Consider the following 23321-nt stretch of genomic DNA (forward strand, 5'->3'; position numbering starts at 1 on the left):
AGAAAGCCCCTTAAACCAGGGCATTAAGAAGACCATATCTGCTGTAGAGCTAGGAACACACAATGCAGCAAGGTGAGACTCAGAGGCAGGGAAAATAATTAACTGTTAAGACCCAGGGACAAAGTTTACCAAGCCTGTGCTCCTTGGACTGCTCATCCGGGACACAGTAACAGCTACCCACAGCAAAGTGTTAGGCAATAAAATGGATATGACAGGAAACACTGTACACTCTATGTAACTCTTGGGGATCCATAAGGTTTATCACTGTGAGCTTTGAAAGTTATTTTTCAATTAAAAAAATCATTTTTGATAGAGCAACCTAACAGAAGACTCCAAAAATAAATTCATGAACAATTTATGGGAATAAAATGTATAATTGAGGTGGCATTTGAAATGAGAGTGGAAAGGTTGAATTCGTCAAAGATGGTGCTGTTATACTACTCTCAGATGCACTGTTTGCATGAAATAAAAAAAATTTGCAAGTCTACCTCACAAAACAAGATCTCCAGATAAACATGACGTCAACACAAAACAATAACAAAAATATAGAAGAAAATATGGGCAAGTGGTTTTCAACTTTAGGAATAGTGAAGAATTTTTAAAAAGCATGATCCCTGCAATATACAGATGATGTGTCATAGAACCGTATGCTTGAAACCCATACAATTTTATTAATCAATGTCATCCCAATAAATTTAATTAAAAAACAATGGTAAAATGAAAAATAAATAAAAAGCATGACACCAAAGCCATAAAGTAAAAAGGGATAAGCATATTTTTTTTTAAAAACCTTAAAATCCCGAGAAACAACAAAACACAAGAAACAGATTTTCAACCATATGTTGGTTAAAGGTTTAATAACTATAATATGTAAAGATATGCAATAATAATAAAATGATAAATAACTCCCCTCCCTTTTTTTTTTTAACAAAATGGGCAATTAACATGACTGAAAATTCAGAAAAGAAATAAAAACAGGCTCAAGTCAAGATTGTGATGTAAGCAGACATGACTCGTCTCTTCACACAACCATATCAAAGTTACCACTAAAATATAGAACCATCACTCAGGAAAATCAGCAATCGAGTTGAAGAGTCTGATAACTAGGAAATCGAGCTTAATGGAAGTCCAACAACTACGAATTAAAGAAACCACATCCATCCAGACTAGTAGGAGGAGCGCAGACACAGAATGGGTTGGTCTCACACCCACATGGATACAAATTCGGGAGGGGTATCTCTGGAGCAAGGGGTTCCAGCCCCACACCAGGCCCTCAGCCCAGGATTCCAGTGCCAGGAAGATAAGTCCCCACAACTTCTGGGTGCAAAAACCAGTGGGGATTGAGTCAGTAGAAGAAAGTTCTGGAGCCCCAAGCAGTTCCTACTAAAGAACCCACACACAGACTCACCTGCTGAGATTTACTTCCTCTGAGCTCCAGCACCAGGTTAGCAACTTGAAAGGTACCATTGGTACACAGGGAGAAACTTAAGTGTATGGCATCAAGGCCAGCAGAGGCCATTGTCCCCTTGTTAAACCCTCCCCCAACAGTGCTGGTAAGCTGGTGCCACATCTGAGACTCCATCAATCTGGCTAACACTGTTTGACCCATCTAAGAGATCCCCAGAGGCTCTGTCCCACCAACTTATGGGCCCAGCCAAACTGCTTTTCCATAAGAATAGCTGGTCTTAGCTCCTAAATCCTATCAAACAAGCAACAGCTGGCTTTAGTGAACCCTAGCAGCAGCCAGATTAGTCACAGCTTGGCTGCACCTGGGAATCTCTGAACCCAGTACAAGTGGCAGCCATCTCAGACTGCTTTACAGCTCAGGCAGGGTGCCCCAAGCAAAACAAAGGTGGGGGCTGACTTTGGCCTGCACCACTTGGGAAACCCCAGGGCCAGCACACCCAGTGGACAGCTACAGACCACATCAGAGCACCAGCACCCTTTCCCTGCATAGCTGATCCGCCATGGAGGGGGGAGGTTGGTGATCAGTGGTCATAGCCAGTCCTTGCAACTGACTGGCCTGGGTAAATCCCTCCCATTGATCTGCCAACAGCAACCAAGGCTCCATACACAGCCCACAGTACTCAGCTGGACGCACCTCTGGTACCTGCCTTGGGTGATAGGGGAGGCTGTGCCACTGGACCCTACAGGGCACCTACTACATTAATGCACACTACCAAGACATGGAGTCAAAGCAGTTCTACCTAATACTAGAAACAAACACAGGGAGACTGCCAAAACAAAGAGATATGGCCCAAATGAAAGAACAGATCAAAACTCCAGAAAAAGTGCTAAACAAAATGGAGATAAGCAATCTATCAGATGCAGAGTTCAAAACACTGGTTATAAGGATACTCAAGGAAACTACTGAGAACTTCAGCAGCATAAAAAAGACCCAGTCAGAAATGAAGGATACAATAAGTGAAATAAAGAACAATTTACAGGGAAACAGCAATAGAGTGGATGAAGCCAAGAATCAAATCAATGATTTGGCACATAAGAAGCAAAAACCATGCAGAACAAGAAGAAAAAAGAATCCAAAAAAATGAGGATAGTACAAACAGCCTCTGGGACAACTTTAAGAGGCCCAATATTTGCTTCATGGGGTGCCAGAAGAAAAAGAGAATGAACAAGAAACTGGAAATCTATCTGAAAAAATAGTGAAAGAAAACTTCCCTAATTTGGTGAAAGAAAGAGACATGCAAGTCCAGGAAGCAAAGACAATCCCAAACAAGATGGATGCAAAGAGGCCCACTCCAAAACAAGCCATAATTAAAAGGCCAAAGGTTAAAGATAAAGAGAGATTCTTAAAAGCAGCAAGAGTAGTTAGTTATCAGATAGTTGCCAGATGGGAGGAGGGAGAGAATGGGTGAAGAGGTGAGGAGATTAACAAGCACAAATATGTAGTTATACAAAAGGCATGGGGATGTACAGTACAGATAAGAAATACAGTAGACAAAGAATGTTTATGCATGACCCAGGGACATGCACAATGGTGAGGGAATTGCCTGATGGAGTAGGAGGTGCTGGGTGGAGGGGGGCAAAGAAGGAAAAATCAGGACAACTGTAATAGCATAATCAATAAAAAAATAATTTAAAACGATCAATATACCATATTTTGCAGTGTATAATACCCTCCTGTGTCTACTGTGCACCCATGTTTTAGTACTAATTCCCACGTATAATTCCATCATATAACGTGCATCCTTATTTTTCCCTCAAAAACTTGGGCAAAAAAGTGCGCATCATACACAGCAAAATACGGTACACACATGTAATCATGTTTGATCTCAAACATAATCAATGAAGTATAGATTACAACGAGATTTTAAAAATTATAAGATTGGCATAATTTAAATGTTGATAACACCTAGTATGACAATGTTATGGAGAAACAGGTCCTCACATACAAAATAAATGAAACTGTGCTCTAGTCCCGAGTTCCCTGTGGTCATGCAGGACTTAGTGCTATCTCCCTCTTCACTGCTCCTAGCATGTTTTAAAAAGTGAAACAAAAACCGCCTGCCTAGACATTCTGGGAATAGCTACAAGTTTCTTTAACTCTGCACACTTTGATCAAGGGTTAAATTCCAGTTCTTATAACATATCCACAGAAATACCAAAGCAGACAAAGATTCATAGAAGGGTAGTTGATACAGGTATGGTTATTAGAGGAAAGTAGGGAAGTAAACACAAGAAACCTCAAACCTGCGAATAAGAAAGTGATTAAATAAATTCCAGCACCTGTGAAGGATGACATACCTTAAAAAGAATAAGCCAGAATGACAGGTACAGGTTTCCATAATGTATTATGTAAACAAAGTATGTCATTTTTGTTTACTTATGTACTTAATATAAAATAAATATAAACAAGATATAGAGCCAAGTGTGATTATTTCTATTGACTTCTACTATATATGCATGTATACATATACACACATCAACACATTTACATCCTGTTTAAATGTTTTATATTTAGTAAAAAAGAGTATTTAAATTAGAAAACAAATAAAATACTTCTTTAAGGAGACTTCTTTTTACTTTAATTCAGAATTTCCCAAATCATTTAAGAACGAATATCTTCTGTGACAGTTAGCTTATTAATATCCTTCAGAAAATAAAGTATTACAGTTACTTAGTCACTGCTTTACACTAGGAATAAATGTCTATTGCTAAATCTATTGTACGATGTTTTCCACGATCACCATTTTTATGATTTTATACCAACAAACCTTCAGTGTGGAGTCCAGAAGGGACCGGGGTCTCTCCCTCTGCTGCGCGACAGACAGGGGGCTCCACGTGAGCCAGTACTCTGGGTCTGTGGTCACCGTGCTGCTCCAGAAAGACATGAATGTGGAATTCAGTAAGTCAGACCACAGAGAGATCATTTCTTCAGTAGACACCTAGAGATAAAGGAATAATCAGATAAGAAAACATTCGAGAAAGACTTCATAAATCAATTCATATGGCCTCTATCTTTAAGACCCATCTAAAACTAATACAGCTGTAACAGTATTAATCCTGATGTTGCTAATTTTCTGCCACCCTGGTCATCTTGGTAAAGTCACTTATCCTGACTATAATTTTATAAAACTAAAAGAAATCTGCTTTTGTAAGGATGTATGAAAAAACATAAGTAAAATATATCATACAATTATAGTGTCAGCAAAACTAATAAATGAATAAAATATTATTTACAAAACTAAGACTGTGCTAATGAAGCTGTATTAAATATGGTTTACCAGTATACACATTCGATAGGTTTTTTTTTGGAGCAAGAGTGAAAAACATGTTCACAATGTATTTTTGAGGAAACAAAATAAAAATAAGCAAATATTTTAGCTTCTTTTAACTTGAAACTGAATAGAATGATTCTGCAAATAGGCTGAAAAATACCCAAGTAATTACTGCAAAAGAACTCTTAAAATTATCCCCTTTGAAATTAACTCAGGCAAGAATGGAGTTTGTAACATGTAATTTTGAGATTAAATAAAATGTTCTGCAACCTGTCTGCCAAAGAAAATCTAATCAACTCATAGGGTAAAGAAGGTTTATTTCTTTTTGATTTTGGATTTTACCTTCTGATGGTGCAGTAAGGACCAAAGGTCTCGAAGCTCTTGAGGAGCAACTGGTGTGTGCTTAAGACAAAATGTGATGTGATGACTTATTTCCTCATCCATCTGCGGTTGCTGATTTTTGCTGGACCTGTTCCAAAAATAAAGAGGGCGAGAGAGTGGTCTGTGGGCTATCGATGAACAGCTAGAAAACTGCTACGTACATAATATGAAAACACAAAGAACTCAGAATACATTCATTTAAAAATAAGCAAGCTGCCTTACAGAAAAAACTGCAACTTTTACAGGTGGAATGAAGACAAGCAAAGAATCTCCAAGAAGCTTTGGTTTTCCAAAGTGTTAACTGACCTCCCTCTGCTTCAGCAACTATTCTGCCAAGACAAGTTTGTGCTTTGTTTCACAGGTAGGATACACAGAATAATCTAGTAAGAAAATAAGTTCCCCCAAGGAAAATGGCTTACCTTCTCAGACAAGCTTGTGTCACAAAGTGAGCCGTCACTTTGTACTGCCAAAGCACAGCCAGATATTCCATTGCAGGCCATAACTGAATACTCCTAGTGAGTTGAATTAAGAAGGTAAAGTCTGGCTGGGATGGAGTGGAAGCTTCATTGGGTTTTTGCTCCAGAAAACCAAGTGAAATTCCCCTGGCTTTTAGTTCTAAACACTGAGCATCCACAAGATTCTTCAATTCATCTGAACAAAAAGACACATGTGGTATTATTACACAATAGTCAGCAGTACAGGCTCAGATTTCCAGCAGCCAGTAATGTGGCAGTGAACTAAACCAAAGTACAGTAAATCTGAGCTTGAGTTCTGAATCTGTGAAATGAAGTTATTAACCCATTTCCTGCTTAGAAAAAGAAAGTGCAGCTCACTGCCAGTGTTCATTTAATTTTACATGAACATGTTCACTGAGGATGAAGCAAATCTGACTGGTTTTCAATGTGGAAATAAAATATAAAAACTGTTCTTGGAGTTATTTCTAAACAGAACTTGCCTCTAACCCTAATGTATCTTGGGGTAAATGCTGAAGTTGCAAGCGCCACTGACAAGTATTCTCGGGGCAAACAGGAAATGGATTAATACCTGCACAAGTCTAATGGCAGAATTAAACAACATACATAGTGGGGCAAAGTCGGTTTACAGTTGTAGGTATGCGAAACACAGTTTATTCTTATATTCTTATTCATTACTTTACTACTTCTCTTATAAACAACTGTAAACCTAGTTTTGCCCCACCCTGTATATAAAGTTTAGCTCGATGCCTGACATTTATTTAATGGTAATTATAGTATACAAAATAAATAAATAAATCTAAGGGAAAAATGTAAAACTTACTGGCTGCAGGGTAGTGGACACACTCTTAAGAGTGTTTGTCAGTAGGCTAGACTCCAGAGTATATTACCTGGGTTGACATTTTCCAGAATATTAGCTCTGAGGACCAATCCCCAGGCCTGTACGAGACTTTTCTTTAATGTCCATCCAAAAGCAGCCATTTGGAGCCGACTAACGTCTTCTAGCCATCCACTCTCCCCAAGGGCAGCCATTCGCTCTCTGATGGCAAGGGCTTTGTTAAGGATTTTCAGTTGTGAAAAACACTCCACGACCTGCTTGTCCTGAAACATAAAACCCAGAAGAGCCTACTACAGAGAAGAAATATGGTTCTTTTTAAAAAGCAACCTATTCAAGTCTGAGAAAAAATTTAAACTATTTCCATGATGCTTCTAGAAAACATAGGGTTTATTCCTGTTGCTGTCAGGAGATTTCACAGTAATAAAGTTAAAACTCTACCTAAGTTTAATAGTCTCAAGAATAGGCAAAATGCTAACATTTAACAAATCAGTCAATATCAGTGACCATTTAAAACATCAACTCTGCAGGCAAGGGTGAGTTCGACTGAAAGGCAGTCCCCACGTTTCAGAACTTCAGACGAAGAGGTCAAATTTTCGTTACTACAATTCCAAGGTGTACCTTAAAAGGAAATGGTCGTCCCAGGAACTTCTGCAACCTCTTTATACCAGTGAAGCCACCAGTTGGGCTCCCCAAGCAATTCTGAATATGTTCTGAGACAGTCTGAACCTCTTTGTAGTACCTTTAAAGAGGGAGAAAAAAGAACAGAGAGGAAGTAAGGAAAGGGGAAAATGCTGGATAGTAAGAGACATCATTTACATTGTATATCTGACTTACATTCACTGGTAGGCCAAGGGAATAAACCAAGGTAAAGAAAGGGGAAACAGTTTTGATTCTAAACCATACTCTCTTTAACATTATCAATACTGTAGATACTGACATTGTCATTCCAAATAAGTCTTACTTGTCTTCATGGTTCATCAGGAGTTGGGGGATCTGATGGACCAAATGTTTTAAAACCCAGTGCCAATGAAGGGCAAGCAGGGCCAGGCCTGGAACATCCACTTTTACTGTGTCTGCCACAGTCCAAAACCGGTCCCGCCACCGCAGAGAAGCCAAGATCTGTAACAAAGTAAACCAAAACTGCTCACAAACAGTTCCCAGAAAAGACACAGGACATAGACTTCAATTATTAACCAATACTCAACATACATACATGAAAGGTCTACCATTCCACCAGAATGTTTTTAGGGACATTAAGGCAGTCAAAGAAGGCAAAGATCCTCCTTCCTCCTAGTACTTCGAAGTTCGGAGCTATCCCATTAGAGAATATTGGGGTCTATGATTAAGTGTACAGGTAATTTTATAAGAAACCACCAACTTGTCTTAAAAAGCAGCTGCACTACTTTTGTCTTCCAACCAGCAGTAGGGGAGTTCAAGCTGTTTCTTTTCCTTGCTAGTAATTCTATTCCTTCTAGTGGGTGACAGTTCATTATGGTTTCAATTTCCATTTCCTTGATAACTAATGATCTTGCAATGTTTTAGGTTCTTACTGGGCATTCATATTATCTTCTGAGAGGCATCTCTTCAAAAAATCTTGCTCATTTCTTGAATTTGTCTTATCAGTTTATATAATTTATATATGATTTCTACACAGTTGCTCCCAATATTTTCATTTTCTTAAAATTGTCTATTAGGAACAGAAGTTTTTGATTTTGATGTAGTTTTTATAAACAATTCTCCAAAATCTTTGCCTACCCTCAAGTTATGAAGATTTTCTCCTATTTTAACGGTTTTAGCTTTTGATAGGCTAAATTTTAATGATAGGCTATGACCCATTTTGAGATAACTTTCCTGTAAGATGCAAGGTAGGGATAAAGGCTCGTTTTTACTTTACTATACGGATATCTAGTTGTTCCATCACCATTTCTTGAGTAGACTCTTTTTCTCCAATAAATGACCTGTGCACATCTGACAAAAACTGTAACAACAAATCAACTGACCATATATATGAAAATCCATTCTGAATTCTCTTTTTTATTTCATTGGTTTATATGTCTATCCTTATGATAATATCTACCGTTTCCATTTATGTAGATTTTTAATGTAAATTAGGTAAATATGAGTCTCCAGAATCGCTCTAGTCATAATTTATTTTTACACCAAAATAGTCTCAAGATTAGTGATTCTGTTTAGTTTCTATAAAGTAAAAACTATTTTGATAATATTAAATTATCTGTCTTCTTCCCATATTGACATTCTACTGATGGTACCAAAAAAAAAAAAAAAGCATGATAAACAAGTTGTGACAGGATATCTGGCAATCATTTTATTCAAAATGAATGAAATTAATCTGTCAGGTTACAAAAAACAATTCAGAGTATTTGCCACCACTGATAAATTCAGGCTTTTAAGCAAAGCCTAGAACTTTAAACCAAGATCGTGAAAACTCCAGTACTGAAAGATTTTTCTGATGAACCAGGTTTGTGGTAATTTTTTTATGACTGTGACTTCATTTACATTGAAGAATGAAATGTGTCAGCATTTGGAACAGCTGATAACCCACTGAACAATGTTTTCCAAATTACCAATACATGAGCTATAAACACATACAAGGGTAAAAGTCCATCAAAAGTACAAGCTAGGCCAATGGATTTTAATGCATGACAAATTGAGTAACATTTTTTTCAGATTATACGTTACAAGTAACCTTTAAAAAACTACTACTTGTTAAGTTGTGGTATAGTATCAAAGAAAAATATTCAGTTATATGAAATGGCTACTAAGATAATCCTCCCTTTCCCAACCTCATAACTATGAACAGACACCAGTTTTTCTTCACAAACTTCAACCCAAGAAACATACTGCAAGAGACTGAACGCAGAAGCAGATGTGAGAATCCAGCTTTCTTCAGTAAAGTCAGAAATTAAAAAGACTTACAGATTTAAAATGTTCATATTTACATGAAATGGATTTGTTACTGTGTTTTTAAAGAGATTAATAACTATTTTTTATATTTCTCAGATTTACATATTACTTAATAAATACTGATAAAGGTAACCACATATGTAAAAGTTCTTTGGGGTCTTTAGTAACCTTTAAGACCATAAAGGGTCTTGAGACCAAAGAGTTCAACAACTGCTACTCTAAATTACTAGAATTACTAGCATAATCCAGATTCCAAACTCAAATTCCTATGTGATAGGGATGTCTAGAAAGGCTTAAGTAAATTAAAATGTAACTGTTAAAATTCCAATGTCCAGCAACACATACACAGATGAAGAAGTTGTAGCACCATACATTTAATGGAGTATTACTCAGCAATATGAATGAACTCTTGTTACATGGAACAATGGGGAAGCATCTCCAAATAACTATTTTGAGTGAAAGAAGCCAAATGAAAGAAAACATATACTGCATAATTTCATTTACAGTAAATACTATAGTAACAGAAAGCAAATCAATGGATATCTGGTTAGGGGTGGAGACGGGAGAGGAGGGAAATACTTAGAATATGAGGAAACGTTCAAGGGTAATGGATACATGTTCACTGTCCTGATTGTGGTTAACTGTCTCATAGGTATATTCATATAAAACTGTATACTTCAAGTACATTCTATTTGTTACATGTCAATGATGTCCCCATAAAGTTTTAAAATGTTAATAACATTTTAAACTGTTAAGGACAATTACATTTCTCAAATAATATCTAAAATAATAACACTGAAGTTAGTGTCATCCCTAAGAATCTTTGTGCCCAGACAAATGTTGTTTAAAATAAAAACAGGTATATTTTTCCTTACCTCATTGACATTGGTATCAGATACTATTCCTTGGGAGGACTGTACCCAGAGCAGTATTAATGCATCACAGAGTTCAAAAAATGCTGCAAGATTGACCACAATTTCATGGGGTAGGCTGTGATAGCTCTCTGGATCTTAAGAGTTGACATAAATAAAGTAAGAACATTCCATCAGATTTAAAATAATCTCTGGACATTTTCAAAATCAACTGTAATATGGAACTTAATATTCCCACTACAAAGGTCAATTCAATAACAAACTCTCTGCCTACTATTATCAAACTTTGCAGATCAGGCAATGTATACCTATAGGTGTTCACAGATGTCTTAAATGATGCAATTTAAAACAAGTATTTGTTTAAATACAAAACAAAAACTAAGTGTATATATGTCTGAATGGACAGACAGCACAGACAGCTATGAGAAGATACAAATGAATGCACCATTAACAGAAGCAGCTTTGAAAGCTGACTTCTACAGTTTATATTTCTATAGTTCGAATTTTTTTCCAGCAAGCATGGATATCTTTTCAATTTAAAAAAAAAAAAAAAAAAAAAAAGGAGAGACAAAAAAAGAACCTATAACCAAATACTTAGGAGCATATACTCCTTTTTGAACCAACCAAACCTAGGTTTCAGGTTCTAGCTGTTACTTGCTAGAAATATGACCTTGAATACCTCTGTGCCTCCCTTTCCTCTTTCATAACATGGGACCCACACGCCATAGTTATAAAAAGTAAAGGAAACCAAGGACACATTAAAAGCAGTTCATCAGTAGCACTGAGTAAGGGAGCATATTAAAAATCAGGCCAGTGAATCAAAAGGAATCAGTAAAATGGCAACCATTACTGATTATGTCTCTTAACTTCCACAATATTTTGCAATCAGATATGAAACTGCAGAACATGAAAGGCAGTGTTCTTACCTTTATGGAAATCAAAGGACATTCTCAAGACACTATTTCTTAACTTTTTGCCACCAACAGAAACCAAATTGGCTTCAGTAAAAATTCGTTTTTCCCGGTCAAGATATATAATTGTCCTGAAATGAGATTCAATAACGTAACAAATCATTATTGGTGAATACTTTGCCTATCTCCTGAATCCTGAGAATCCCTGAAACATCAGTCTCCTTCAACCTGACATTCCTCTCCTGCCTCTACAAACTCTGGACTAAGTTGGAGGGAAAAGGACAGATGGCTGGAACAGCTGTGTCCAGGTAGATGGCAGGCCTCATTCTTTTGCTCTGCCATGATCTGACAAACTGTACTGGGAACTCTTAAAAAAAGTCACCTGGAAGACTGAGTGTGAATTATTGGAAGAGGAAACAAGGGGTTGGGGGGAGTGTCTCTGAGGTGCTAGTACATATCACACGCAAGAATGAGTTCACTTTGGGAAAGCCTGTCAAAATCATGTATATTCATTATGTGCACTTTTCTGTAATGTACATTATACTGTAATTACAAATTTATTTTCAAGATTTTATTATACTGATGGCCAGTTTAAAAAACTGCTGGTCAGGCCCTGGCCAGGTAGCTAAGTTGGTTAAAGCGGTGTCCAAATATGCCATGGTTGCAGGTTCAAGCCTCAGGCAGGGCACATACAAGAATCAACCAATGAATGCACCAATAAGAGGGACGATAAAATCAATGTTTCTCTCTCCCCCTTCCTCTCTTTCTCTAAAAATCAATCCAAATTAAGAAAAGAAAGACCAGCTTATGTAACAATTAGATAAATTTATACGGGAGTGTGAATGTAGTACTTGACAGAGACTTAGAAAAGGTTTAATCTGTGAAACCATAGTGTACAGTGAGGCAAACAATGCCCGGAACAGCAGGCTTCACCTACTTATTTGCAATAGACTCTAAAAGGGTAAAGAGCTGCTCAGACTGGTCCGTTTGTGGGTCAAAGTCCATCGAACTTCTAATGATGTCCAAAGCCTGCATATTCCATCGAGGGTCCAAAGGGATCACAAATTCATCTGGTTTAAAAAATAAAACAAAGAATTTGGGAGTTAAACTCCTCGCCTGGCAAATTTCTGTTGAGGATTTTCATTGTTTTAATTTGACCACATTCAGTCCTGAAAGGGAAGAGATGGCACAGAGAAAGGCTGGTTTCAGCCCATGATACTAGAAAAGTAGGGTTCAACAGCCTCTATACTATTTCCTTTCTAAATACAAAATTTCTGCCAGTCCTAAAAATTCATTCCATTGTAGGATATAAAAGTAATCATTACTGGAACATAAACATTCCAACCAACGCAGTAACTTGCTGAGATCCCACTACTGGTCGAAAAAAATCAATGGGTTTAATTATTCAATCACTTGCCATTAACCACAAGAAAACTGACTTACATGGCAGAAAATGAATGAATACATCTCATTTGCTTTCAATACACTTAAAAGCCAGGTCTTTACAATAGGATGTAGCTGCTGCTGACACCTCACTGAACTCCTTTGGCTCAAAACTTGTCATTTCTGTAAAGCAGCAGTGATCAATCAGCCTCCGACCCTCCCAGAAGTTGTGAGAACCAGACAGAGGGAGGGAGGACAAAACAATGGTAACAGTAATTTAAAGGTGGCTCGGAAAGATGGGTCAGGGGAGTTGAGAGCTAGAAATCAAATCAGGTGCGGTACCTGTTATATTTGGTTGTAATATTTTGATGACATTACTGATCCCAGCTGAGAGAGAATTTGAGTAAAATTTCCTAAGAGATGCAGCATTGGCTTCCAAATGAATTTGTATTGACTCTGTGGAGGAAGGACCAGCAAATGTTAGTGTCTAAAGCAAGCTTTCCAGTAAAACTGCAATGATGAAACTGTTCTATAGCTGAGCTGTCAGAGTAGCCTGGTCACCTGTTAGCATGTGAAATGTGGCCAGCACAACTAAGGGATCAGATTTTAATTTTAACTAGTTCATGTTTCCCTTTTATAGTGACCTGTACCTAGCAGCTATCACATAGAATAATGTGGATAATAACAATAATTATACAAATCCTCTCTACACATTTTTAGACAGATCACATGTACCACAATGATATACATATCCAAAGGCTCATCTCATTCTCAGTTCTCATGGAGCAGAAAGGCTCATGTAAAGTCAATTACTTTAGGCAACAAGTTCTACCAACAAATTCCATGTCCTGTATTTACAAGCCCTGTGATGTTGTTACCGTTGCTTTTTCCTCTTTTAGAATGAAAATACAAAGAAATTAAGCAAGACAACTTAGAGCACCTGGAATTAGTAAATCTCTTAGGCACTTCTAGGGGAAATGAATTTACCAAAAGCAGTACCTTTACCAGACAGAATGGTTGTGCAGCACCAGGAGTACAAAAAGCAGGATGTTCAAACAAACAGAATATTAATATAGTGCATTTTCCTTTTCAATCTGATAGAAAGGTGGACAGACTTTAAAATGTGAAGCATTACACAGGGAAAAAAGTTTCTCCTGGGACACATCTAAGGGCAGATGAGTTCCGTAATTTTTTAACACCTACCCAAACAACAATGCTAGGTCACAAATTTCTGGCTGTGTAATAGTAGCAGTACAGTCACAGAATAATATAGCTGCTGAAGAATTAAACAGAGTAAGTATACGTAAATTCACTCATTACAAAAATTAAGCTTTTCTATACTCACCAAGCCCCTGAGGTATATTCTTGGCTAAATGATAAAGCCACTTAACTCTGAGCATCCAATCTTGATTGGTTGCTCTTTCTGTAAGCAATTTAACAGCCATGGCCAGAACATCTGGTTCATCAATCCAAAAAGAATCCACTTCAACGGAACCAAACTGCAAGCTCTCAGGGCTAGAGGACTGCATAATTTTCTCTAAGTCTGGCAAGGTAAGAGGCTGAATCCTGAAATTCAATGGAACAGGCAAAGTCAGTATTGGAATGAACTTTCATTTCACACTTAAAAGAACCACGAAAATAAGTTTACAAATAACAACTCAAAGAGGTATTGGGGAAAAGGTGAGTCCCCTATGAAGAGGAGAATTAAAACATACTGAATAGACAACAGGTGGGGGTAACATCCAATGAAGCTATGACAGCTGGGTAATAAATGGCCACATAACATTCTGGTCTAATATGTTGGGTGACAAGCATTATCATCAAAAGCAAACACCACAGTGAAGATAATGGAGAGACACACAGGTTCAATGCTCTGCTAACCTTGCCCAGCTGCTCGTTTTCATGCTCATCCTGTTGAGGCAATATGCTAAGATCTGTCCATCACTTCGTACTACAGAGAGGTGAGAATCTTCTGTAGCAAAGAGAGCTGAGGGCAGAGAATCTGGCCACAGCCCCACAGCAAGAATGGAGCTACCCCAGCTTTCATGTGCTCGCAGAGAAGAAATATGTTTCTCCAGTAAAGCCTGCACGAGCTGGTAGGAGATAAAAACACATGCTATATATGTGCTATTGCCAAAAATGTACAAGGTAACTTTTTCTGATGATAAATTTCAAGGACGTAATAGTTATATTTAACCTAGTTTTCAAAAAAGTACCTGGATACCAGATCTCTATTAGAGAATAAGTGTGCGGTCCACTCTCTTAGGTCATTAAAGTTATCATCAACAAAAAGAATTTCCTTGTACTAAACACTGTAGGGTGTGACAACTTAGAAAGCTGCTTGAAACATTTCGTGGTACCTTCTGATTTGCTGGTGAGTGCTGGGAGCGGACATATGCTTCTCGGCATGCTTCAGAAAAGGCTCTGTCTAAACTGAGCCCTCGTTGCAGGTACTGCACAATGAGTAAGGCCGTCTGAATCAGAGTCGAAACACATGATGTTGGAGAACCTATAAAGAAAAAACAATGCCATCTATGAGCAACAGATTCTGCAACATCTCCAATGAAAATGGATAAATTCCACCTTCACATCAAACTTTGTTCCACCCAGATACTTATTTCAGAAAGCCTTCTAAGTGGACTCCAGGGACTTTTGGACTTACTGCAACATTCATATTTCTTCCCTCTTATCCCACCTCCCTGCTCTCTCCCTCTGACAGTATCTTCTGGGGAAGTGAAGAGACGACTCACTTACAAGTGTGACAAAGCTGCTCACATATATCCTTAATCCTAAACTGACACATGCCAAAGGTGGCAAAATGACCATAGCCTCATAAAGGACTATGGCTTTGAAATCCAAAAGATCCTACTTTCAAATTCCAGATGTCATTATTAACTATTTAACTTTGATGAATAACTCAACTTCTCTTAGCCTTATCTATAAAACAGAAGCACATGCATTGCAGAACTAATGTATTAAATAAGTAACCAAGCTTGTACCTAACACACAGTAGTTAATAAATAAAATTCCATTTATTATTATTACTACTGTTAATACACTGCTTTTTCTTGTACATTTGGACATTCTGAAGAAGTAACATGTGTTTTACACAATTTTAAAGTTCCCTCTTTATTCCACTTTCAAGGACTCAGTGATGATCCTGAAGGCAGGAGTAACGAACTTCACCAATCTCAGTGCCTAAAACAATATTCCTCCAGGTGCGGGCCTCTGACTGCATGTGTCAGTTCCTGGAAAGCTTCTTTAAATTAATTCCTGTGTCTCACCCACACCTGCTGTGAGGGGGAAGAATAGTACCAGAACATCTACATTTTTGTGGTAATTTCTATTTCTATGTATACTAAATGTGAGAACTCCTGGACTAGGAGTCAAATGGAGCAATGGGGATAAAATTTTGCAGACGCCTAGATGTCAAGCACCTTACCTACAATAGCGCTTTGGGTCTCTCTGTGTAGAGCCAAGAGGATGTCACAAACACTGTCTCCCACCAACCCAAGGCTGTGCAGCAGAACTTTCAGATCCCGGTCATCTGGGATGTTCCCATCCCCTTCCCCTGAAATGTATATTTCAAGTCCACGATTCCTCATAGCTCGGGATATTTCTCCATGAACAGGATCCATTGAGAGAAAAAGTCTAGTAATACAGCAATTCAGAGGAAAAAAATTAAAATCCCAGTGCAAACAATGGTACAGTTAGCAACAATTGGTGAGGCCAAATTTTATTTGGCTCATCTTCAGGAAGATTATCAAAGGAGACGCCACTAATTAAAAGTCTGCTGCTGTCATTTGTATTCTATCTTCCGATTCCAAAATGCATCAGCACAGCAAATCAGTTCTCTAAACCTACTTTCCTTAGAACTTGTATAGCCTGTGTACCTTTAGTGCTGAGAACTTTAAAATTCTTACTTTCAGGTATTTCCCCAAATCACATAGTGGGAATTCATCATTCTAACTTACCAACAGGTAACAGAAAAGGAAGCATTATGTTCTCCTGAAACAATTAGGTTCATATATTCAATGTCCTGTAACACCTCCCTCTAGCTATCTGACATCTCCAAAACTAAACAGTGATTCCCTGCTGACCATCCCACTACCAAATCTGCTCCTTTGCAAGTCTTCCCTTTCTCAATGAACAGCACCCCCACTTACCCCATTACTCAAGCCAAAAACTTAGGTGCCATCCTTACTTCCTTTTTATCAACCCACAAATCCATTGGCAAGTCCCACTCATCTGACCCTTCCAGTATAAACTATCATTATCTCTTCCCTGAACTACTGCAAAAGGCTTGTAACTGGTCTTCCTGCTTCTACTCTTCACCACCAACCCATGGCAGGAACCTTGCTTCTATCATCGTGTCCCCAGAGCTCAGCAAACAGCAGAGCCTCCATAAATAACATTAACTTAACCGATGAATGAGTGAGCGTACTTATAACTGGGTGTGTCAATACCTAAAAAGGTCCTACTGAATGTCCTCCTCTGCTATGGAGGCTGTCAGATTCTTAGGCGGAGACGTAAGAGGCATAAATACCTGAAATTGGGATGTGGTGTTATGGTGGGAGTGGATCCATCTATCATTCCTCTCTCACTAACAGTGAGGACACCTCCAGGTTCAAGCAGAGCATTCAGACGGTCCAGCACTGAGGGGCTGCACAGAGAGTTCAAATGGTAGACAGGATGACTTGCTGCCCTGACCCTACCTTCCTTGCACAGACCTCCCACTGCTCTGACCCATGTCTTCTTTCAGCACAGACCACTCCCCCAGGGCTATGTTCTCTTTCCCCATCAATTCCTGTGTTCACTCCCAAGGTAGAGTACAGAGTCATACATAGTAAAATCACAAAATAGTTGCTGAGTAGATAAAATAAATTAAGAAAAACGAGAGCAAGTTCCCTGAAGTGTAACTGTCTTCTTCCCCTCCCCTCTCCCCCACTTCCCAACATTATCAAATCCATTTAAAGGTAACTGGATTTCAGCTCAACATTCTGAGAGATGCTCCAGGTAGAGAAACACATCATATGACCCACAGTAGATTCTATTAGGCTGTGTAACTACAACAGTTTTATGCTTGCACTTTACCTTACCTTGGAATCAAAAGTGATATATCCTGATGCACATTTACTACATGTGGGTCCTGTGTCAGATCTTCCATTTTAAAAATCTGCATTCAAGAATGACCACTACCTGGTCATTCTGATGTTAAATAAAACTGTATCAAAGATGGCTGGAAACGTAATCCAATTTTGTTAGCCTTCACTTCAGCTCACTAAAATCTTGCAGCTAATGACCAACTACCATTGTTCACCACAGGGGGAAGTCTACAAATATGGCTGAGGATGCACTTCTGGTTAAGAAACAGCGGATTAAAAATACCAGAGCTTCTACCTCAGTTTCTACTCGGATAAGCATATCCCAAATTTCAGTCAGGCTCACTCGTGATTGGGCAGAAGGTCCTTACTTGCAAAAGTTAACATTATCCATCAAAAGCCAATCTCCAGACGTCAGGGCCTGAACCAACATGCTGTCAACCCATTCAAATGTGCCACGGCTGCAGCCACTGGATGACTGCCTAAGCTTCACCCCAAAGCTTCGGAATTCTTCCACAAGTTTGGCAAACTCTGAAACATTAAGGCGCAGCACTTAAGTTCAAACCAGGACAATAAAAACAACAGAACCAAAAAACAAAAACAATACTGAAAGTTTATTAAAAGAAAGTCCAAAAATACTGGCTCAACTCTTAAAGGTTTCATAATAGAGTCAATAGGAGAAAAACTTTGGTTTTGTTTAAACAAGACAGATAAGGAAATTAGTTTTGAACGCAGAAAACACTTTTTAATAGCTTTCTGAATTTAATAGCTAGGTAGGGGTAATTTGAGGGTGGAGAAGATAATCTTTATGTACTATAATTTCTCAAATGGCAGAAGAATAGTATCTCCCACCTATTACTGTATTTATACCAAACAAAAGTGCTGTTAGTTGGCACAATGCAATCAATGTCATTAAACTGGGCTTTCTTTATAATGACCATATAATTATAATTAACAACTGGTATTTATAGTTTATACAGCCCATCCCTAGAAATCCTTCAACTGTTCTTTCTTGTTAAGAAATTGTTTTATGACCCTTTTTTATATCACAAGATAATATACATTAAATTCCTGCTTCTACCCATGAGGAAAGAGTAAGATTTAGACTTAACCTCCCACTGTGAACAATGAGAAAACTAGGCAAAATATACAAAACCACCATGGACACGGACAATGGTGTGGGAATTGACTATGGAAATGGGGGATGGGTTGGAAGGAGGGGGACGAGAAGGGTTAAAATTGAGATAATTATAACAGCATAATAAACAGTAATAAGATATATATGCAACAAACGCTTTCACACACTGGACAACAGACAGCACAGAGCTGTGATACCTAAGGAAAGCTGATCCAAAAAATCAGAGAAGTTTCCATGTTAACTGAGGAATTTCTTCCATCTTCTATATAAAATTACTAAACAAATCCTACCTATCAATATAGATAGCTATTCTTTAGTTTAAAATGCTCAACTTCCTGAGAAATTATTAAATGTTTTTAAAAGGCCAATAAACATTAAAACCAGCTTTACATGCAAGTAAGTGATTTATCACTACAGCTAGTTATACACAAAACAAACCACCTGCTCAGGAACCGATTTCTTCCTTGGTTGCTTTGTTTAGGATCACCAATTGTAGATACTATACGACAGCTTCAGTTTACTTTCTAAGACAAAAGTTTTCAAATGTTGAGTGTTAATCATTGAGTTTATTTTAAAAAATTATGGACACTGCATTTACAAATATAGTACCTGTAAATGGACATTACATGAACAATCATAAGTGCCTGATACACACATCCAAACGCATACACACCTGCCTTGGAGTATGAGTTGATTTTATTGTTGAGTCGCTGCATAAGCAATAATACTGCTTCCAGCTTGTTGACAATCTCCACTGTGACTCCTTTACCATCTTCTCCGAGACACTTGGGCTTATATGTCAGAAGAAAATGACTCCAGGCCCGCAGGACTACTTCTGCATCATCAGCACTGACAAGGAGGCTGTCTCTCAACAGTGCCCTTACCGTGCTCTCCACCTTCTCTAGTAGCTGCCTCCAAGGCCGTGTAAGGTCAACCTGAAATATCCAAAGCAAGTGAATTCATAATAGCTATCTGCCAGAATCAAAGCATACTGCTTCTTATAGCCACTTACCAACACAGAAGACCATCAATCAGACAACTTACCTGCTCAAATCCCCCCAGAAGCTCCATGGTATCCATTGCACTGTTCATAGCCATGATCTTTAATGTGTGACCAGTGAGTTGTGCCAGGAGTTGGACCAGACTGGTCTTGCCCACAGAGGCTGGACCCACAAGGATGACCATCCAGCTCATCTGCACACACTTCATAACTGACTCCAGAGACTGCAACGACTGGTGCAGGAGTGACAAAGGATGGCGGGTCGGGGGAGTAACATAGCTGCTACGGGCAAGGACTGAGTAGCCCAGCTGAAATAAGACATGCCAGTGAGACTTCACAACTGTGCCTGGTAGTAGTAGAAGAAATCAGAAAACTGTAGAAGACAACAGGATTTTCCAGGTCTCCTCACCTGAACATCATAGGGAGTGATATGAAACAGTCTGGTTCCCATGTATGGGTTTGAATCTGAACTAAACACATCCTTAAATACAGCAATGACCTAAAGGAAGAAGATGGTACAATTGAAACACAAATCATTCTACCAAATTCTGAGTCAAACCTTCCAGAATAAACACTTCTAGAAAACATGCACAGCAATTTAAGTCACAACAGTGTGTTAAAACTAGTCACAATATCTTTAACCTTCAGAATTTCCTCTTATAAAAAGGACAGATTACATTTAATTCTTCAGAATGAAAGCAAATTGAAGCTCAAGAAAAAAGTGGTCACATAATCTCAAACTACTTGAGATTCCAATGGAATGTACCATAAATTAAAATAAAGCCATGGATACTATAGCAAATCTAGAGAAGAAAAAAGAAATGTATGCCCTGGCCAGGTGGCTTAGCTAGTTGTAGCATCATCCCATGAAGCAAAAGTCTGTGAGTTCAATTCCCAGTCAGGGCACATATGAGAAGCAATGGATCAATGTTTCTCTCTCTCTCTCTCTCTCTCCCCCTCCCTCTTTCTTGAAAGAAAGGAAGAGAAAATATAAAATCAATAAATGTATCTTCAGGTGAGGATTAAAAAATAGAAAATAGAAGTTTGCTTTTATCATTCAAAATACAACCTAAAAGAAGGTAGAAGAGAATAGCAATATGAATACCGTGAAGAACAATGACTATTTCTTGAGTACATACTATGCACTAATCATTATAGTGGGTGCTCTAATAGAGCTTATTTCTGATCCACATAACCTTGCAAAATAGGTATTATTTCTATTTCATACAAATGGATAACAGGACTCATAAGAGTTATATGATTTGCTCATGGTTAGTAACTGATTTTCAATCTAAGGCAGTCTGACTCCAAGAGCACTGTGTTATCCTTCTAAATATTTATGTAAAATGGCAACCTATTTCTGATTATTTACAGTTATCCCTTTCTTAGCAGGAATACTGTTAGAAAACTCCCATTAGCTTATTCCTTTTTTGGATTTCTTTTAAAAATCTAAAAGGATTTGGGGCAGGGTGGAAAACGGGGATGGGGGTAATAAAAAACACCAAGTTAGACCATAGCAGCAGGAAAATTCCAGCCACACAAAATATTTACACCAAGTTGCTTGTTTCTAACAAAGTGGCAAATACTCAAATCATGACCCACTGGACTAAGTCAGAAAATAAAAAACAATGGTATTGTGTAATAAGGGGATGTAATATACAGTATTTTAACTACTGTTAGTAATACTGTACTACATATCTCAAAGTTGCTATGAGATCTTAAAAGTTCTCACCAGAAGAAATACAAATTATTTGTACTATGTAACATGACAGATGTTAACTAAGACTTATTGTGATCATTTTGCAATGTACACAAGTATCAAATCACTGTTTAACACCTGAAATAAATATAATGTTACATGTCAATTATACCTCAACATATATACATATATACACAAGTAGTGTTTGGGAAACATTAGAGGGGAAAAGAAGAGAAAATCATAACCAATGTCAAACATTTACTATAAGTCAAAAGGCCGCACAGGAGAAAGTGCCTACTCCTGTCACCTACTCCTGGGTTCAGGCAATTTCTGGCTTTATAATCCACTCTAAAAGCGTGCAATCTCCTCTCCCTGATAATTTATCAGTTACAATTATAAATACTTTCACAATCTGTAATAGCTGTTTTATTTAGTTTTCTAAAGTCATATTCAATTTACCTGAACTCTGCCAGCTTTTACAGTCTTTCTCCTATTGTTGTCTAACATTTTTTCTTTTTCAGAAAAACCTATTTGGTCAATTATAATAACTCTGAATTATAGGAGTGATGGGATCCTTCCACAGCCTATAGTGACACACCATCTGACCAACATCAATTACCCAACAACAGGCCAGTGTCTGGTCAAAATGCACTGTGCCTAGTAAAAGAATAAAAAATTTTAAATACTAGCTAATGGTACATGAATTGTATATCAATAAGGTTATTAAAGGAATACTAGTGGAACATTCTGTCCTAATATAATGACTGAAAGCCACTACACATAATGAGTTGTTAACATTTCACTAGATTCTGAATACCACATAAAAAGGAATCTGGGTACTCAGCAATATAAAAGGTGTATGAAAACCAGGTGTACTATGGGATTGCCACAGCTTCACATTTCAAGGAGGTGACTGCTTCTAATGCATGGATATGTGCATTAATTAATTAGTTTTTAAGCAGCTGTGATGTGGCAAAAGGAACAGCACAGTGGAAAGGTCTGGGCTGAGAGGTGGCTCTACCACTTGCTACCTGTGAGACTCCATGACTTTGCCCTTCAGATCTTAACCTGTAAGAGGTCATGAGAGCACCTCCCACCTGCAGCTATTGTGGGTATTCAGTGAGGCTGGACTTTAAATACCACAAAGTAAAATGCACATGTTAATACAGTTTATTAAGTGGGAATTCAAGTGTTATTTTCTACTTATGAAGGGATATATTTTAATCTTCTCCTTGTATCTACTTACACTTTCTAGATAAAATACTTTGTATATTTGCCACTTATTTCAAAACAGAAAATCCTCCTCTTCTACTGGGTATCACCTGTCTCCTCCTGCTTCTTCTTCTTCCCTTTGTGCTTGGAAAGATCTTGGAAACCTAGTTCTTTATTACTGGAGGCAATGTCGTTTTTGGAAAATTTACAATCATGAGGATTCAGATGGACAGACAAACTGTACACTCCAAAGCAAACAATTACATACTGTGAGACCCTGAGGTAGTAGGTAAAAGTATAGTCTCTTCCCTTAATTTCTAAATTTCCAAGCAGCTTTAGTGAACTGCATTTATTTGTGAGTATGCCCGTCTCCCCTTAGGAAGAAAGCAACTTTCAGACGGAAAGAAATACAAAAAGCAAGTGTGAAACACACCTTTTCTTTGTCTTCCCTGGTTCTCATTCTTTCACCATAGACCAAAAACACATGCTGACCAGGATCATAACAGCCAGGGGACTGGTCAACCAGCATCAACTGACACCAACGGAAAAGGTCCCTGAGGTTGAATTCCCATGGTCCTCCTTTCTGCCCCCATTTCTTCTCAACAGTCACTTCATGATCAATCTAAAAAGAAAATACTTTTATTGGGA

The 23321-nt window shown here is 37.9% G+C and overlaps 1 protein-coding gene across 1 annotated transcript in view; it reads right to left on the bottom strand.

Annotated features, from left to right (window-relative positions):
* MDN1 (midasin AAA ATPase 1) overlaps positions 1-23321 on the bottom strand; it is a 143766-nt gene that overhangs the window by 44742 nt on the left and 75703 nt on the right. Inside the window, exons 40-59 of the mRNA XM_054569713.1 lie at positions 23107-23295; positions 20172-20261; positions 19807-20070; positions 19436-19697; positions 17996-18155; positions 17069-17185; positions 15965-16173; positions 14883-15031; positions 14404-14615; positions 13868-14088; positions 12865-12978; positions 12077-12209; positions 11155-11270; positions 10232-10365; positions 7393-7550; positions 7050-7170; positions 6484-6694; positions 5540-5771; positions 5082-5208; positions 4236-4406 (exon numbers count right to left, since the gene is read on the bottom strand). Coding sequence (XP_054425688.1) covers positions 4236-4406; positions 5082-5208; positions 5540-5771; positions 6484-6694; positions 7050-7170; positions 7393-7550; positions 10232-10365; positions 11155-11270; positions 12077-12209; positions 12865-12978; positions 13868-14088; positions 14404-14615; positions 14883-15031; positions 15965-16173; positions 17069-17185; positions 17996-18155; positions 19436-19697; positions 19807-20070; positions 20172-20261; positions 23107-23295 — 3390 coding nt within the window. The remainder of the gene's footprint in view (positions 1-4235; positions 4407-5081; positions 5209-5539; positions 5772-6483; positions 6695-7049; positions 7171-7392; positions 7551-10231; positions 10366-11154; positions 11271-12076; positions 12210-12864; positions 12979-13867; positions 14089-14403; positions 14616-14882; positions 15032-15964; positions 16174-17068; positions 17186-17995; positions 18156-19435; positions 19698-19806; positions 20071-20171; positions 20262-23106; positions 23296-23321) is intronic.

This window comes from Pteronotus mesoamericanus, unplaced genomic scaffold (assembly GCF_021234165.1).
Source record: "Pteronotus mesoamericanus isolate MK-2021 breed Mesoamerican mustached bat unplaced genomic scaffold, CSHL_Meso_final contig_20, whole genome shotgun sequence".
Lineage (NCBI taxonomy): Eukaryota > Metazoa > Chordata > Mammalia > Chiroptera > Mormoopidae > Pteronotus > Pteronotus mesoamericanus.